The sequence below is a fragment of the Cyprinus carpio genome, chromosome B16 (genome assembly GCF_018340385.1).
Source record: "Cyprinus carpio isolate SPL01 chromosome B16, ASM1834038v1, whole genome shotgun sequence".
Lineage (NCBI taxonomy): Eukaryota > Metazoa > Chordata > Actinopteri > Cypriniformes > Cyprinidae > Cyprinus > Cyprinus carpio.
In genome coordinates this window covers 21,133,150-21,151,825 of record NC_056612.1, presented here as the reverse complement: position 1 = coordinate 21,151,825, position 18,676 = coordinate 21,133,150, and the positions used below count along the sequence as shown (strand labels likewise).

The 18,676-nt window shown below is 37.3% G+C and overlaps 1 protein-coding gene across 2 annotated transcripts in view; it reads right to left on the bottom strand.

Annotated features, from left to right (window-relative positions):
- The window catches only part of LOC109105971 (t-SNARE domain-containing protein 1-like), a 118,999-nt gene that overhangs the window by 12,900 nt on the left and 87,423 nt on the right, over nucleotides 1-18,676 (bottom strand). For both annotated transcript variants that reach the window (XM_042741468.1, XM_042741469.1), the window contains exons 10-11: nucleotides 12,043-12,125; nucleotides 3,488-3,597 (exon numbers count right to left, since the gene is read on the bottom strand). In XM_042741468.1, the coding sequence (XP_042597402.1) occupies nucleotides 3,502-3,597; nucleotides 12,043-12,125 (179 nt within the window). In that variant the 3' untranslated portion in view covers nucleotides 3,488-3,501. The remainder of the gene's footprint in view (nucleotides 1-3,487; nucleotides 3,598-12,042; nucleotides 12,126-18,676) is intronic.

Below are 18,676 nucleotides of genomic sequence, written 5' to 3'. Positions count from 1 at the left end.
ACACCTGACATAAACATTTATAATCAAATACATCTCCTGTGAACTTTTGATGAGCAGTTTCATAAACATAGAGACTTTTTTTTAAAGCCATAGTAATAGCAAATTAATAATTAATAAACAATAGATTTATGTTTATAAATAGATAAAACTAATAAAATGAGGGAGATTACAATAAATAATAAATCCCCAAATGTTTCAATAAATAATTCTCAGGAGCTCAGTGGATGATTGACAGGTGTGTAGGAGGTCATTGCATCATTTACACTACACTTCAATTAATGGTTTGAGTGATTGAATCTCAAAATGTTTTGGACCAGCTTACACCTGTATTTAGCGGTGTCTGCTTACCTGAACATCCACATGAAATGGACGTTACTATCAGGTTTAAGCGGGGTCTAAGGTACTGTTCGTCACCCAGGGATCATTTCACCTAATTTTCCATAAAAAAGTGCACTGCGAATAGCTTGGGGTTATAAGGAGATGTAGAAAGAAATAATCACAAACTGTGCAGGGCATGAAATAAAAACAAGTCTCACCAGAACCGAATGGCCCATGTTTACATAGATTCAGAGCTGTTAATTCTCTATAAATCTATGCAGCTTTTAGAGCTAGTCCCTAGCATACAAGCTGGCAAGCTCTCCTGAGCTTATAGTCTGTTATGGCACTAAACCAAACAGCGCAGCTTAGGGTGAACCCCCTCCACTCCCCTTTCCCCACTACCAAAAACCAAAGGGTGGTATGCTACATGGGTCTTTTAAAGCAGTTATCTAGTTAACCTTTAATGTAACACAAAAGAAGATATCTAGAATTATAGTAATATTTAAATTTTTTTGTCCATACAGTGAAAGTCTATGTGAGAGTCCAGTGTTGTCTATTATTTAATATATATCTATATATATATATATATATATATATATATATATATATATATATATATATATATATTTTTTATTTTTTTTTTTTTTTTTGAAGATATATTATTTTTTTTTTTTTTTTTTTTTTTTTTTTGAAGATATTTGAAGATATTTTTATTCTTGGTTCACACCAAGAATAAAAAAAAAATAAAAAAAAGATAAGCGTCCACACCAACGCATGATATGTTCTGTTTATTAGTGTGAACTGCAGTTCTGTCATCTGCTGCTTCCAATGTTAAGGCTTTTGAAAGTCTGATAGAGTCTGATTGTCAATGTTTATATTGTTTATCAACTTAAAAAATAAATTTAAAAAATCTGATAGTAATTCCACTGATTCTGAAAGGGTTGTTATCATTATAGTAATAATGTATTTTAGTGTGGACTTCCTATTCTCATAGACTTAGAATGATTATTAAAACTTTATTGATATTTTATTTTTTAATTATCATATTTTTTTTTTTATAAAACTGAAATTGTATTAAAACTAAAATAAAATAAAATAAATAATAATAATAAAAAAACTATATAACTATAACCACTATATAACTATAATAGTATCTCATTGATACTAAAATAACAAATGTATGAAAGGCCTTTATACAGGTATGGAGCAACATGGAGATTTTTGGGTGAACTATCCTTAATAAAAAAAAAAAAGGGACCAAAGTTATGCAGAGATGAGACCAACCACCTAGCAACCACTCAGAACATCATAGAAACCACATTACATGGCAGCACCTTCAGCACAGAAAGCCATCCATTACACTTTCTTCTGAAATTAAGTTAAAAAATCTAGCATTTCATTTAGAATTGACATAATATCAGCATAAATGAGGTAGTTGCAGGTCAAAACAGAAGCGATGGAATATTGAAATCTCTACATCAATTAGTACTTAAGAGTTCTCCATTTGTGAACAGTGCATATGGCAGAACGTGCTTGAGTTAAGTGATTTTTTTAGTGACGAAATCTCTCAACTGTTCTTATTTGCTCAAGCGCTTGGTAAAAGATGAGATCTTAGCACCAAAGTTCAAACAACTTATGCTCCCTGTTTCACTCTATTTCACAAATGCGAGTTAAGAGCTAGTTAATTAAAGATGCTATCTGCTTTCAGTTTCACACACTCCGCTTAAAAAGAGGTGTGTGCGTGTTGCCAGAGGAAAAGCGGGAGAGCGGAGAGGGTGCAGATCGATACGAGAGGGAGTCCAGGCTGTCACTCAGCCTCGTCTCCCCCAAGGGAGACCGCGAGAGATCGAACACATAGATAAACATCTCATGGAAATGGAGTCAGTCCTCAACCCAGTTTCCAACACTCCTCACAGATAGATGCATGAGAAAAACCAATGAACTAATGAATGAGTCAATGAATGAATAAAGGTAGATTGTGAGGATAAATGAATAACAGAAGAGTGTAATTGTCAGTTGGCCTTTCAGAGATGAATAAGGAGGTAATCCATCTAACTGATAAAATCCCACTCCCCTCAGAGAGGCTGCCCATGGGTGAAATATTAGTCTGAAGAGCTTTCATCGCATTGGCGTTTCTTGGTGAAAAATAGCATCCTGATATGCTGGTTTGGGCTACACAAATGTCAAGAACCAATTAGGTAAGCAAGATTGTTTTGACACCTTTTTTTTTCCTTTTTTTTTCAGATGAGTTTGTCTGAAAGTTTAAAACAAAGGGCAACCTGCTTTAGTCGAAATCCATTGTTCTGCACTGCATTTTGGCAATAATGCACAAGGCAATTATTATTATTATTTTTTTTAAATAATGTGTTATTAGTACCTGAAATTACGAGACAAATTTTGAATTGAATTGAATTGGTTTTTGAATTTAATTGTATTTGTATTTAATTATTATCAATCAATCAATCAATCAATCAAAGTGAAGCAAATGTTTTTGAAAAAATCTTTATTGTTTTGTATTTTTTATTTAAATGTTTTGTATTTAGTAAAATTCAGAGTTTTTTGTTTTTGAAATATATGTATCTTATGCTCACCAAGACTGAATTTATGTGCTCAAAAATACAGTAAAACAGGAATATTATCACAATTTAGAATAACTATTGTCTACTGTAATGCATTCTTAATGTAATTTATTCCTGTGATACAAAGCAGAATTTTCAGCATTGTTACTCAAGTCGTAATCATGATCCTACAGAATAAATGGATCAAATAAATGTAGAATTGGTGAGAATAAGAGACTTCATTAAAACATTTTCCAGTTTCCAAACATTTGACAAATACTCTATATTTAAATAAAATTATACATTAATTTAGACAAAAGTGAAAAAAAAGAAAAAAATAACTTTACTGTTACAAAAGATTTATGTTTCAAATAAAGAACTTTCTCTTCAAAAACCTGGCAAAAATGTTTAATAATAATTATTTTAATGATTATAATTATTATTAAAATAGGAATACATAATAATATAATTTTCACACACATATTTTATACATTTGCTTAAAAATAATATTTTGTTTTTTTTATTTTTGTTGTGTTTATTTTTTTTTTTTCTAAATTTTTTTTTTATGTTTTTATTTTTTTTGTTGTTTTTTTTATTAAGATGTAGCTCACCTGTGGTCTTGCTCTCATTTTCTGGCTGAGACTGCAATAACGATGATAAGCAAAGTAAGAAGCAGCACTCCAGCGATTAGCAGATAACATTTCCTCCTCCTCAGCTGCCTCTGGAAGACAGAATAAAGAAGAAATAGGGAGATATTACTGTATGATTAGGGATTATGATAGTTCACCCAAAATGAAAGTTATGTTATTTTCATGTCATTCTAAACTTGTTAAACTTTTTTCCCCCCATTCTTTATTTACAAATAAAGAGATGTTTGTCAGAATGTTCATGCTGCTCATTAATGATATTATCTTTTTAAGCGGAGTGTGTGAAACCGATATACCAGGGGCTTTCATACTCAATCAATCAATCAATCAATCAATCAATCAATCAATCAATCAATCAATCAATCAATCAATCAATCAATCAATCATTGCATGCATACATACATAAATAAAAAGTATCCCATACAAAAACATGCCCTAGAAAGCCATGCATAGATTGCCTGAAAATATTATTTTTCATTGTAGCTCTCAAATCTTATTTCTATATTTGAATATGCATATATTCAAATTTGGTGTTTTGTGAACTGCAGTGGAGACAATTATCATAATCTATCATATGACTTAGAAGATTTTTGGAGCTTGAAAACCCAACTGGTCACCATTCACTTTCATGGGAGCAGCATCAATGTTCTGCTATGTTGTGTTCCTCTGAAGAAAGAAAGGCATACCATTTTGAAACAACATGTTGGTGACTATCAAGATAGCAAAAATACTAGTTAAGTTAGACTTGTAGTGTCTGGTGAGTAGGGGGCGATAGTAACTGAAAATGCATTCAGACAGCATCCAGCAGCATACTCTTAATAGACTAATCACAAAAGCGAGACTCGTGAGTCAAATAGATTTGTACACACAAACACACACACACACACACACACACACACACACACACACACACACACACACGCACACAAAATCTATAGAATAAATTCTTTCTCTGTTGCCCGCCACTGTTAAAATCAATAAATCAACAGTCATTATTCAGTGCGAACGGCCCTTCTAGGTACAAAAGGACCCGCATGGAATAAAAGAACAAAATTACACCATAATTTTCCAAACAGGTTCCCGCCACCGACGCAATACCACAATACGAAATGAATGTGCTGCCATCAATTGACCTCTATAGGCTCTCTCTTCAATACAGAGACATGCTTTGAAAATGATTTCTCAAAGACAGAATTGAATTGTGGCCTAGAGTCAAGAGCTGCTGGCCAAGCATGAGAGAGCCACATTCTCAAGCGCGCGCGAGCAAGTTCTGGCTGAACGGCGTCCGCAAAACCCATCTGGCTCTCTGACGCTCTTCGCCTCTGATAAGGCTCCGCAGTGGGAGGAAGCCCTGCTCTGTTTTCAAAAGAATTTTGGAAAACTGCCGAAAGTGTCATTTGGACTTTCAATGTCTAAGACCAATCCCCCTTCAGATCTTTTGCTTTGTCGTGTTGAGAAATTAAGATCCAGTTTAGAACCAACACAGCCAACAAGTGTGGAAATAATAAACAACAGTGAATGGAATTTGCTTGCTGAGTGCTTTTCAATAAAACATTTTCCGACTCGGCGGGCGGCTCCGACATTTGGAAGCGTAGATTCTACGTTGTGTTGAAATGCCCTTCCCCGCTCACCATCATTTTTTTTTTTTTTTTTTTTTTGACAAAGCCAGAAAGAGCAGCAGTCGTAGACCACAGCTAGGCTGGAGTCTTTAAATCCTGACGTGCTTCAAAGCGCGAAGAGCAATTCATCTTCTTATCTGAGACTGGAAACAGGCTTTCTATGTGGAAGTGTGCATGTGGGGGGAGGGAGGGGGAGAAGGAGGCAAAAAAAAAAAACTGCTGTCGAGTAATTTTCCGTTTAAACGTTCCACTCCACAACAATTTGCATAAGCAGCCCTGCGTCTGTGATAAGAAGATTGGTAATTTTCAAAGGCTCTGTAGGGATTGGGAATTAAAAGCCTCTCTCTGCTATCTCCTCTCTTGCAGCTGGTCACCACAGATTCCCTCGCTTCTTTCTTACATTTCTCCAAAAGCGCGCCTTATAAACTTTCTCTCTCTTCCCCAGTTTGCTCTATCATTCAGCATACAGTCTCTCGGCGCTGATTTTCACTCTGTGTTATCCCAGGCCTGCTCTGTCATTCAGAGAAAACAGGAAAATAAATCAGGTAAAAAGGGAACAAAAACAGCTTTAGGTGACAATACAACTGTTGCTCCATTTCGGAGCTTGAGTTTATTCCTGATGCTGCGCTGGGGAAGTGAGGTGGAGATGGAGAGTGCAGACATTCACAGAGTGAGAAAGAGAAAGGGAAAATAACTTAAGGATAAAAAGAAAGCTGATGGAGTGAAGTGCCGGCGAGAGGAGAGAAAAGGAAAAGGGAAATGAATTTTCTCTCTCTCCATGTACCCAATTTAGTCGGGCTGCTGTAGAAGCACTAAAACTAAAGCACCTTGATATTGAAAAAGTTTTCAGGGTAGTCCTATAAATGAGTAAAGTAGTGTATGAATATGTGCGGATAATTTCATTAGAAGCTTTGATTTAGTTCTTAAAGTTTTTGACTTTGATTTGAATTGTAGAGAAATGCAAATTATCCCATATTGTATTGTATACCAATACACTACTGCTCAAAAGTTTGGGGTTGGTAAACAGTTTATTTGAAATATAAATATTTTATAACAATGTCTTTACTGTCACTTATGACCAATTTATTGTGTCCTTGGTAAATAGGTTTTAATTTCTTAAAAAAAAAAAAAAAATTAGGTAGTCTCAGAAAATGTATATGCGTTACTAAATTAGAAACAGTCTGTCACATTTTTGCCTTGACATGACATGAGTGCTTTTTGTTTATAAAGCTAACAAAAAAATAAAAAATAAAAAGTAATTCATGTGTAATTAAATTGTAACAGTAGTTTCATTTTTGGGTGAACTATGCCTTTAATTGTTAAGAGCTTTATCAGAACTATTTTGTACATATTTTATGAGGTATGAATTAATATGACTTTTGCTAAATTGTACATATTTTACGAGTTTCCTAATTCATATGAATTCATACAAATGACCTAGCCCTAACCCTGCCCCTAACCTACCCGTCACATATTGTACAAAATCGTACGAGTGAGGTTAGCCACCACGTAAAATACATACGAATTGGTTGTGAGATAGCGTTGGAACTACTTTACTATTAAAGTCACCTAGTGGCTGGATGGTAGAACTACCTCAATAAGTGATTTAATTCTTGGCCTTTTTTCCTATTACAGAGTATTACTTGAGGGCATGTGCAACATACTATTCCTGCTGGACAAACTTGTCATGTGACCACAAATGGATTTCCAGCCATGAAGAAGAGTGGAACATATCTGCTAACCTCTGCACCAGAAACTCAATTAAATTAACCCCTGTAACACACCCTGAACAATGCAGCAAATTTCACGTTAACACATTTGAGACACATAGGTGGACATCAAATTTTCATGACAAACAGAATGACACTGGTTTTAAGAGAGAGAGAGGGGGGAGGGAGTCATTTGCCTTGTGTGACATGAGAAACTTCTTTATAATGTCATAATAACGCAGCATGATGATTACCCACATAATATTATTCTGCCTTTATCTCATCTGCTCAGAAAATTGAAGGTCCATAAAATAAATAATGTTTGCGCTGCCACTGCCTGGCTTGTAATCGGCTTACGCACAATTTACATAAAAATTCAGAATCCAAGTCTTCCTGATTATGATGTTTAAAAGACACAGCAAATAAACAGGAACTTGAGGTCCCCACTTTGCAGTTTTGCCTTTGTAAAACACAAGTCCTTCTCTGCCTCAGGCTGATGTACACAAGTGTTTGAAAGCTCCATGGAAGAATTTGATGTGTCTGTAACGTAGTACTGTACAGTAGGGTAGCATTAGCAGCAGCGACTTTGGCAAGTTGGCCAGTTGCCACTTTCCAACTCATGGAGAATAATGCTCCTGTGCTAAACTCTCCACAACATCCCCTCATTCACATACATATTCATTCCACTTCAGCTCCAATATTACAGACAGGCCTATGTGGCAGTCATCACCTCCAGCTAAACTCCATTCATCACCATTACCTAAATTACACTGCATGATTGATTTGCATTGCTGTGCCTGATCACAGCATGACACAGCACTGATCAGCTGCTTTCTGCATTCATTAAACAAACCTGACAAACTTTCAACATGAGGAGAATTACACTTGCAAAGCTTGAGTAAACTACAGAACATGCCTGTTTCGATTCTTGCACTAATTTTAAACAACAAGAGAGTAGAAAATGCACCGCTAATTCAAATACTGAATGTAAATTAATTTTACACATTCTGGAGAAAATGCGAGTGGTGCTTCATTATTAAAAAATGTTGTCAGGGCATTGCTATGTGATTTTTAAGGTGATCAAGTAGCTTTTAAAGCAATAGTTCACCCAAAAATAAAAATTTGCTGACAGTTTACTCAAGCCATTGAAGAAGTACTGTAGTTTGTTTCCTCATTGAAACATTACATCACAAGTGGATCCTCTGCAATGGGTGCCGTCAGGATGAGAGTCCAAACAGCTGATAAAAACATTACAATAATCCACAAAAGCTGTGTGTTTGTACTAAAAAAATAGATTTTATTTTTAGTCCTCTGTCTATAATATTGCTTCTCAAGTGAAAAAGTAATCTTGTCTGAATCAGGGGAGAAATATGTACAAATAAAGCACTGTTTACAAGTGAAAACAGTCCAGAACAGTTCTAGACAAATAAATATGTTGGTGGATTTTTTATGTAAAATGACAACACGGGATGGACTTTTTCAATGGAGGAAGAGTTACTATGAATTATGGACTCATATTTTGTCCAGAAGTCACAGGTTAGAGTTAAAATGCATTAATGATGGATTTGATTTTTCAAACACGCAGCTTTTCACTTTGTAATACATTAATAAATGGACTGGCATTATGTGGATTACTTATTGATTATTGTGATGTTTTTATCAGTTGTTTGTACTCTCATACTGATTGGCACCCATTCACCGCAGAGGATCTTGGTTCTTGCCAAGTCAATACGGGGTACAGTGGTCTCTAAATATGACTACATATGCACTATAAGTCAATGATTTTTTTTTTTTTTGCCCATTTTATAGTCTTCTAGACAAAAATCAAAAGTCTGAGCACTCAGAAAACTAACAGCACTCCTCTCCTCAACAAACTCCTTCATTTGAGGTATCATCAATTCCCCAACCCCAAGTATCCAGAATAGTAGCAGTGATACTAATAAACTGAATTTCATTCGGCCCCCTTAGATCACGCTTTGGCTCTCTTATGTTTTCGTGTGTTTGTATGTGCATGTGTGTGTGGGAGGCAGGGTTATGGAGGGTATGCTGAAGCAGTGACTCTGCTCTGGGCACACAAATAAGCCGTCTGGTCTGCATGGATTCAGTGCAATTGGGACAGCATGCAGCTTTTGTAGAAGCAGAGAGCAAATAATAATCCAACACCCCGCTCACTGTCACACTCTACAGGCCACGAGATCATCCAACTGACATAAATACAGCCTAACACAGCCCATATGCGCACACACTCACACAAAGACATTTTCCACACACCAGATATGAGTAATGTGTAAGCAATAATCCGTGAAACATGCAAATACATTTATTGCACAACAGTGGTTATGCTATTGGTTTTTACTATGTGCCTTCTTGTACACATGTTAGCCTGTATTATGGTCTAGAAGTGTTTTTTTTTTTTTTTTATCATGTCTTATCTTGGCAAGGGCAGCAAAGCCCAGTCTTTTCTTTAAAGCACGCTATTTACGAATCATATGTTTTCACACACTTTAAAAACATTTTATTTTTATACACACATCCTTTTATACTATCAAAAGTGACTGTAAAGACTTTCACACTGTTATATATATATGCATCATGGTCTCCAAAAAATATTAGGCAGCACAACTGTTTTTAAAATTGATAATAATGAATGTTTTTTGAGCACCAGATCAGCATATTAAAATGATTTCTGAAGGATCATGCAACACTGAAGACTGGACTGAACTAATGGCTGCTACAAATTTATCTTTGTCATTGCAAGAGTAAATTACATTTTAAAATATATCAAAATAGAAATGTCTTTATTTTAAATGTTAATGATATCTTAAAATATTGCAGTTCTTGGATTAAATAAATGCAGCTTTGGTGAGAATAAATCAATAAAAATAAATAATATAAATAAATTAATGAGTGAAACTTTTAACGATAATTTTTATTTATATGAGTATAGTGACATACAGTATAGTATATGTAGTCTTTATGAGTCAGTCATTGATTAATTCTGAGTCATTTAAAATTGCTCATTCTATCAGCAACAAAACAATCAAGTGCATTTGCGTCATTGAAGCTTTTGTTCAAATGATTCGTACAAGAAAAAAGATTAATTAACGAAACACCACTGCTACGTATGTCTTCCTCAGAGACACACAAAGGCTCTCCTTTGTCTTAGAAATAATTGCACAACAAATATTGTGTTTAAATGTAATGTATGTCAATTGTATGTCAAATGTAAATGTTAGTCAATTATAAACGTTGTCCAATTATGAATGCAGTATTTCTACTTACAGGAAAAGGGACATAATAATTGTAAAACAATGATCTTAGCTATGAACTGAATAAACTTAACTAAGGTTCACTTAGTTAAGAGTGCCCAGTAAAGCACTTTTCCACATCAAAAAATGGTCTTGTAATGGAGAGAGTGAGAAAATGAATAATGTTAAATGAAGTCTGTGTATTATGGTGTGAACTCTCTTCAGTGTCTGTTCATTTGAATTTAGAGTTTGGAGCAGCAGCATGGTAATGAACAATCATGTTCCATCGTGCTCCACTGAACTCTGATGGGGCTGATACAACATCATTCTTGTCACTTACAGACCTTCCATGGGTGGAGAGGAACTGCTTTTGGCTTGATGGATTATAGATTCCATCTATTTCCTGCATTCGGTTAACTGACATTTTGGTCCATGGAAAGAAAATGACTTGCTATTTTTAATTGACTTGTGTGTGTAATGTTCAACAGTGTGGGTTTATGGGAGATGCTTGAAAAGAAACAGGGTAGCGCCCTAAGCCAGGCGCTTCCCTCCTCCCCTCAGGGTGGGCGGCAGCGGGACTGGCGAAGTGCTAAATTGCGTGAGTTTGGTCACGGCTGAGCTCTCCTTGAGATAATGAAATGACAATTAATCCAAAAGCTGTTGCTACTCACTCATTTACTCCCTTGCACTCTTGTAAGTGGAGGAAGGAAGAGGCGAGAAAACTACGGCCAAGAGAGGAATGCTAAAGCACACGTTTGGGACATTAATTTGCTTTGCCACACACAAATTCACATGGAAAGGAATCGGTGAACGGGCAGAATTGTGAATCCCAGAGAGGAACTATGTGAAAGGCCACATTTAAACACCAAATGCTCTAATCAGAGAGGAATAAAAGAAAACAAAAGTCAATGTATACTGTAAGTATGGTAAAATATTTTTAATACGATACATACTGTAGACAGCAATGCAATTAACATGTCTAAGGCCCAGTAGTAAGGACATCATTAAAATAGTCCATGTGACATCAGTGGTTCAACCATAATGTTATGAAGCTACGAGAATACTTTTTGTGCACAAAGAAAACGAAAATAGAACGCTGGCTCCTGCGTCAGCAGCACCACATGGATGCACTGTGGTATTCTCTGACATGGAAGAGAAGAAATTGTTAAATAAAGTTATTATTTTTGTTTTCTTCGCACACAAAAAGTCAAATAAAAGCTAGTGCTTGCTGTAGCAGTTGCAGTGCATTTCAGAAATCCTCCACCTTCCCCAGCTCTACCTGTATAGACCTGCTACAGGGTAATTTCATGTAAGTTATACACAGAGACTATTTCATATATGTGCAGCAGCAGTATTTCCTACATGCTCAAAGGAGCATATCTGTGGATGTATTTGCACTGCAGTAGCAAGTCCCGGTACTTGCTCTACCTCAGCAGCAGCAGCATAGCAGATCTATTCCACCAAGACCAAACACATTAACATTGCAATGTCTATTACCATGCTAAACACTCCAAGAGTTGTTATGACAGAAATAGTTTGAATGAAAGTCATTTTGATTACAAAAAGTCCACTAACTGTGTCAATTATGACATGCATGGCATCAGAGTAAACAAAGTAATACAGCCATGTTGTTTCTACACACATAATACTTAATACTCAAACAGAGCTTGGAAACAATCAATGACAAATTTTAATTTTCAAATGGGTTTATGGTCTACCCGTCAGGTAATTGGTGAAGGGTGATTACTGAAGTGAGCAGCTAATGAATGACAGCATGTTGAAAATCTCACTGTGTGATGTCAACTGAAACTAATAAACAAACCTGCTACAATAATTGTGTTCATAGACTGTTACAGAGAGACTCTGTTTACATACCAAACTGCTTTTTGTGTACCTTAATGCAGCTATCAAAGCAATAGCTTTCCAAGAAGTCAATAACATACCTGATAATGACTGGCTTTTGCAAGCTCCTGATTGGCTGATTCAACATGTGATGAGGTTGTCTGAATGTATCCTTCAATGCTGTCTGTAAAGAGAGAAAACAAGCATTGTTATTGTTGTTGTCATCGTGTTTTGTTGTACAAAATGTTACAATGTGTTCAGGATTTTCTGTCAGACTATTTCCAAATGATTTTCAGCCCACGTACATGAAGCCTTAAACTTCATGAGAATGTGTGTCACTCATACACACTCACAAAAAAGAAGATTGTCCAAGCACACGGTGTACCAGAGCACCTTTATAAACATACCCACTCTCTCATTCATGTTCCCTTTCCCAGAGAGAAAGAGATAAGAGAGCAAAGTGCCCAATGTTGATGCTGCCAAAAACTGAAGCTGCACCGCATTTTGTGGTTCCCTATACACCATCAAGACAAAAGACCATGTTGAAAGAAAGAGTTCGGCCAAAAATGAAATTTCTGTTATTTACTCACCATAATTTTGTTCCAAACCTACATGCTATTATTTTTTTCTGTAGCCATGCTATACAACAACATAATTCATACTGATTGGGGACTGTTAAGGGCCAAAAGAAACAACATAAAATTTTGTTTAAATTGATAAAATATTATTAAATTAATATAATACAATAAAAAAATACAATTAATTCAAAAATTAAATATTAATATAAAAATAGACACATTATTAAATAAACACTTTCATAAAATATCAGTATAATAAAAAGAAAAAGAAAAAGAAAAAAACATTCTGAAGCCATATGATAACTTTGTTTGGGAAACAGCCCAAATTCACTGAAACCTTGTTCGCGTTTAATATAAAAATAAATTAATAATAATAAAAAAATGCCATTATGTACTCACCCTCATTTTGTTCTAAACCTGAATGCATTTTTATTTATTTATTTAATTATTTTCAGTAGAGATGCCATGCAACAACATTCATAGAAACCATGGACTGTTAAGGGCCAAAAGAAGCAATATGATAAAATTATAAAATTAAATATTAATCTAGAAATTATAGGATTTGTTAAATAATTATCCAATAAAGATCAATTTAATAAAAATAAACATTAAAAAAGTAGCCATATGATACTTTTGTGTGGGAAACAGTCCGAATTTAAGTCATTATTCACTGGCAATCTTTTTTTTTTTTTTTATCTTAAACAACGCATTGCATTCAATTACTACAACAGAACTGAAAACAGAAAATGTTTTGGTGTCACATGAAGATGAGTAAATAATGGCAGACTATTCATTTTTAGGTGAATTCTAATTATATGCTTTTCATAACATTTACATTACATTTACATTTAGTCAATTTACAGACTCTTTTATCCAAAGCGACTTACAACTGGGGAATACATAAAGTGATTCTTCTTAAAGAGGCAAACAGACACAGGAAGTGCTCGTAATACCAAGTGTCAGGCATTGTTCAAAAAAGTACGAACTAGAAAGGGAAGGAATAAATAAATAGCATTTTTATTTATTTATTTTTTTAATTTAGGATGAAGTCAAGTAGCATCGAAAGAGATGAGTTTTCAGCTGTCGCTTGGAAATTGTCAGGGATTCAGCATTCTGGATAGAGGTGGGAAGATCATACCACCAGCCAGGAACGGTGAACAAGAATTTTCTGGAAAGTGATTTTGAGCTTCTCTGTGATGGTACCAAGAGGCGTCGTTCACTAGCGGATCTCAGACTTCTAGAGGGGATGTAGATTCGTAATAGTGAGTGGAAGTAGGCGGGTGCTGAGACTGTGGTTGTTCTATATGCAAGCATCAATGTTGAACTTGATGCAAGCCGCAACCGGTAGCCAGTGCAAGGATATAAAGAGAGGTGTAACATGTGTTCTTTTGGGCTCGCTGAAGACCAGTCGTGCCGCTGCATTCTGAATCATCTGAAGAGGTTTGATTGTGCATGATAGAAGTTCAGCCAGAAGAGCATTACAGTAGTCCAGCATAGAAATGATAAGGGACTGGACAAGAAGTTGTGCAGCATGCCCTGTTAGAAAGGGCCTGATCTGTCTGATGCTGTGCAATGCAAACCTGCAAGATCAAGCAGTCTTTGCAATGTGGTCTTTGAAGGTCACTGGTCATCAAAGATTACACCAAGATTTCTGACCGAAGAATCTGGGGTAATTGTAGAAGAACCTAGCTGGATGGTGAAATCATGCTGTAGAGTTGGAGTGGCAAGAAAGACAAGAAGCTCAGTGTTTGCCAGGTTGAGCTGTAGGTGATGTATTTTAATCCATGCTGAGATGTTCGCCAGGCAGCATGAGATCCGTGCAGCTACCATTTGAGCATCTGGTTGAAATGAGAGACAGAGCTGTGTGTCATCAGCATAGAAATGGTAGGAGAAGCCATGTGCCTGTATGATGGAACCCAGTGATGTAGTGTATATGGAGAAGAGGAGGGGGACAAGAACTGATCCCTGAGGAATGCCAGTGACCAGATGATGTGCTCTGGATACCTCCCCTCCCCAAGCCACCCTGAAAGACCTACCAGTGAGATAAGATTCAAACCAGCGAAGTGGAATACCTGTGATGCCCAGTGATGAGAGGGCATTATTGAGAGGGCATCTTTACAATAATTAGCCTTTCATAAGCAGGTTGCACTTGTGCCAAATTAATTATTAAGACTCAATTCTACATTGTTTTGGGAAGCATTTACTGCATTATTGGTCTGTAAAATGTGTGTGTGTGTGTGTATATATATATATATATATATATATATATATATATATATATATATATTAAAAATCAGTGAAGGTACTATAAATATATTTTAATTGTTATAGTATGACCATGTGTGTATTAGACAATATCTAATATAAAAGCATAAACAAATAGTTGTGACACCTTTCACGGTACTCAAGATTAGCTAATATTCTGCTCAGAAATTCATGACAAAAAGACATTTTCAGCAGAGAATTGTGCTTAGAAACACACATACTGTATGATAATCAGCTAGAAACACACAAAGACTCGGTTATGTCCTTGCTTCCTTAATTCGCAGGAAAGTCAGCCAATTATTAACTTTGAATAATCCAAATGAGTTGTCTTGTTCCAATGCACATGTACTTATACTAGCAAGTGAGAGCATTGATTCAAATGCAAAGTCAATTCCCTTCCCAATTAAAAACAAATGTGCGGTTCACCACACAGGAGAGCAGAACGAAAGCAGAAGCGGGAGGGTTACAGCGGGGTTAAAGCAGGGCAGGCTCAGCTGAGGGGAACACTGTAGACCTCACCTCCGCCTAGCTGGGGGAACTAATGAGGTTTTGTTTATCTTTCTCTGATTTGATTTGGTGCTGGTCTCTGCCATCGCCATGAGATGTAGAAGGGGAGGGTTTGCATGGAAAGAAGCTGGAAACCTGTGTAGTAAAGTGTATTTGTCTATAAGTGTATATTTTATCATTTTTTTTATCCATCATTCTGTTAGAAGGACTTTTAAAGGATTAACTATCAACTTGTAATCTTTTATCCCACCTTCCTGACTTGGATTCATCCCAACCCCATGTATCTTTCTATTTCTGGTAACAGCTAAATTGCGCGTTTTGAATGAGCTGGGTGGAGCGCAGTTGCTCTCCGGTATAATTAAACCTGTAGGAGCTGTTGTACCACATCACAGTTTCCCGTTTAGTACATGTTATCACAAGCCCGTTCTCAGGTGGAGGTGCCTGATCAACGAGATTCATTGAGCCACAAAAGTTAAAAATAGCAAGAATATGGTCTCAACTGCTGCAGACGGGAACAAACAAACCAAAGTTCACACAAAGCAATATCTGAAAGCATGTGTGGGCCGCATGATATTCAGAAAACGCTTAGTATCTACTCCAGTGACCAATATAACCTTCCCAGTGTGAACATTTCTTCTGTCTCCATCTGAGACTATTGGCCTGCCATCTACTACCAATATAGGCACAGAGAATCTGGGTGGAAATGAGAAATGGCTCATTTAGAAACACTGAAGGGAGATGACACATCATACGGAGACTTATCAATCAATATTTCAATAGCGAAACTGAAAAGAAGGCCCTGTGCTTGATGAATCATCAGCCATGTCTGCTAAACACACCCCGCAGGGCAACCAACCTCTTATTAGTGTCACCTGTGTCAAAAAGACATTCTAAATGGATTTTTATCAAAGCTATTGAGCGACGCTGTTCCAAAAGTCGCCTCACAGTTTACTGTCTACAAAAGCAGCTATTTTCTACAGCAGCATCCCAACTGTAATGGAACTTTATAAGCAAATGATTTGAAAGGCTTTTAATAGCAACTGTGTAAACTGCCACTCATGTACATGGCAAAAATGACTTCTCACATGAAGCGCACAAGAGATTCAGTTGATTTCAATAGAGCTCCATGGTGGCCACCCATTTTTTTCAACAGCGTTGGATACAGAAGGATTCTTCCCAATTGATTTCCTCCATAGAAATTTTTAAATATTCTGTTAAAAAGAGTGTTAGGCCAGGAACCGAACCAAACCAAACCACTCTGAGAGGATAAACATAAAGTTACAAATTGATTTTAAGCAAAGAATACTTGAAAAATCAGACAAAGATACAAGACCGGATATGTGAATTATTTTAGGGAGAGAATGGTTAATTATGTCCCATAAAGCATTGCAGATTGCAATTGAAATGATATTAAACTATTTACCTTTAGTCACTGATTATAAATTATATAGCCTATGCACAATATGCTTGTATTGCTGCAATGCTTCGTGGGAATGGGCGGTCACTTTGAAGTGCTTTTGCCTTTTTTTTGGGGGGGGGGGGGGGTTGTTTGAATGATAACAGCAACATCTCTGATTGGCTGCCACTCTTCTAAATATATATATATATATATATATAATACATCTTCTTCCGCTTATCCAGGGCCGGGTCGCGGGGCCAGCAGTCTAAGCAGAGACGCCCAGACTTCCCTCTCCCTAGACACTTCCTCCAGCTCTTCCGGGGGGATACCGAGGCGTACCCAGGCCAGCCGAGAGACATAGTCCCTCCAGTGTGTCCGAGCCACCTCAGCTGGCTCCTCTCGATGTGGAGGAGCAGCGGCTCTACTCTGAGCTCCTCCCGAGTGGCAGAGCTCCTCACCCTATCTCTAAGGGAGCGTGAAGAAAGCTCATTTCAGCCGCCTGTATCCGGGATCTTGTCCTTTCGATCATGACCCACAGCTCATGACCATAGGTGAGAGTAGGAACGTAGATTGACCGGTAAATCGAGAGCTTTGCCTTGCAGCTCAGCTCCTTCTTCACCACTACAGACAGGTACATCGACCGTATCACTGTAAAAGCTGCACCTATCCGCCTGTCAATCTCCCGCTCCATCCTTCCCTCACTCGTGAACAAGACCCCAAGATACTTGAACTCCTCCACTTGAGGCAGGAGCTCTACATCAACCTGAAGGGGACATGCCACCCTTTTCTGGCTGAGAACCATGGCCTTGGACTTGGAGGAGCTGATTTTCATCCCATTCGCTTCACACTCGGCTGCAAACCATCCCAGTGCACGCTGAAGGTCCTGGCCCGATGAAGCCAACATGACAACATCACCTGCAAAGAGCAGAGACGAAATCACGTGGTCCTCAAACCGGACAACCTTCGGCCCCTGGCTGCGCCTAGAAATCCTGTCCATAAAAGTAATGAACAGGACTGGTTATAAAGGGCAGCCCTGCCGGAGTCCAACATGCAACGGGAACAAGTCTGACCGAATCCAAGGTTCGACTATCGGCCGAATTCTCCTCTCCAGTACCCTGGTATAGACTTTCCCAGGAAGGTTGAGGAGTGTGATCCCCTTGTAGTTGGAACACACCCTCCGGTCCCCTTTCTTGAAAAGAGGGACCACCACCCCGGTCTGCCATTCCAGAGGCACTGTCACCGACCGCCACGCAATGCTGCAGAGACGTGTCAGCCAAGACAGCCCCACAACATCCAGGGACTTGAGGTACTCAGGGCGGATCTCATTCACCCCTGGTCCCTGGCCACCAAGAAGCTTCTTAACTACCTCGGTGACTTCAGCTTTCGGTGATGGACAAGTCCACCTCTGAGCCCTCAGCCTCTGCTTCCTCAACGGAAGGCATGTCGGTGGGGTTGAGGAGATCCTCGAATTATTCCTTCCACCGTCCGACTCCTCCTTGAACCGCAACCTTATCATGGTGGAGGGGTTTGAGTACCCAAATGATCCTAGGAGCTATGTTGTCCAGGGCTATATGCCCCCGGTAGGGTCTTCCAAGGCAAACAGGTCCTAGGTGATGGGTCAGACTAAAAGTGATTCAATAGCACTTTTATGAATAATTCAAAAACAAGGACCTTGACGTCGCCCGGCATGGCCCAGCCAGGGTCCCATATACCATATACCATTCGCTTAACATGTCATGGTAGGTTTCCCTGGTGAAAAAATAAATAAATAAAAAAATTATATATGTATATATAATATATATACTCTATGTTTATATATATGTATATATAATGTGTTTTAATATCACTAGTAATAAGGATTGTGTGTTCTCTGTATATAAAGTCTTTAAATGCAAGATATTTAAATTGTACCAGAAGTGTACTGGCAATAGTTGCACTTTAGCAATATTTTTAAGCATAGAAATCACGTATACTTCAGTATATCTT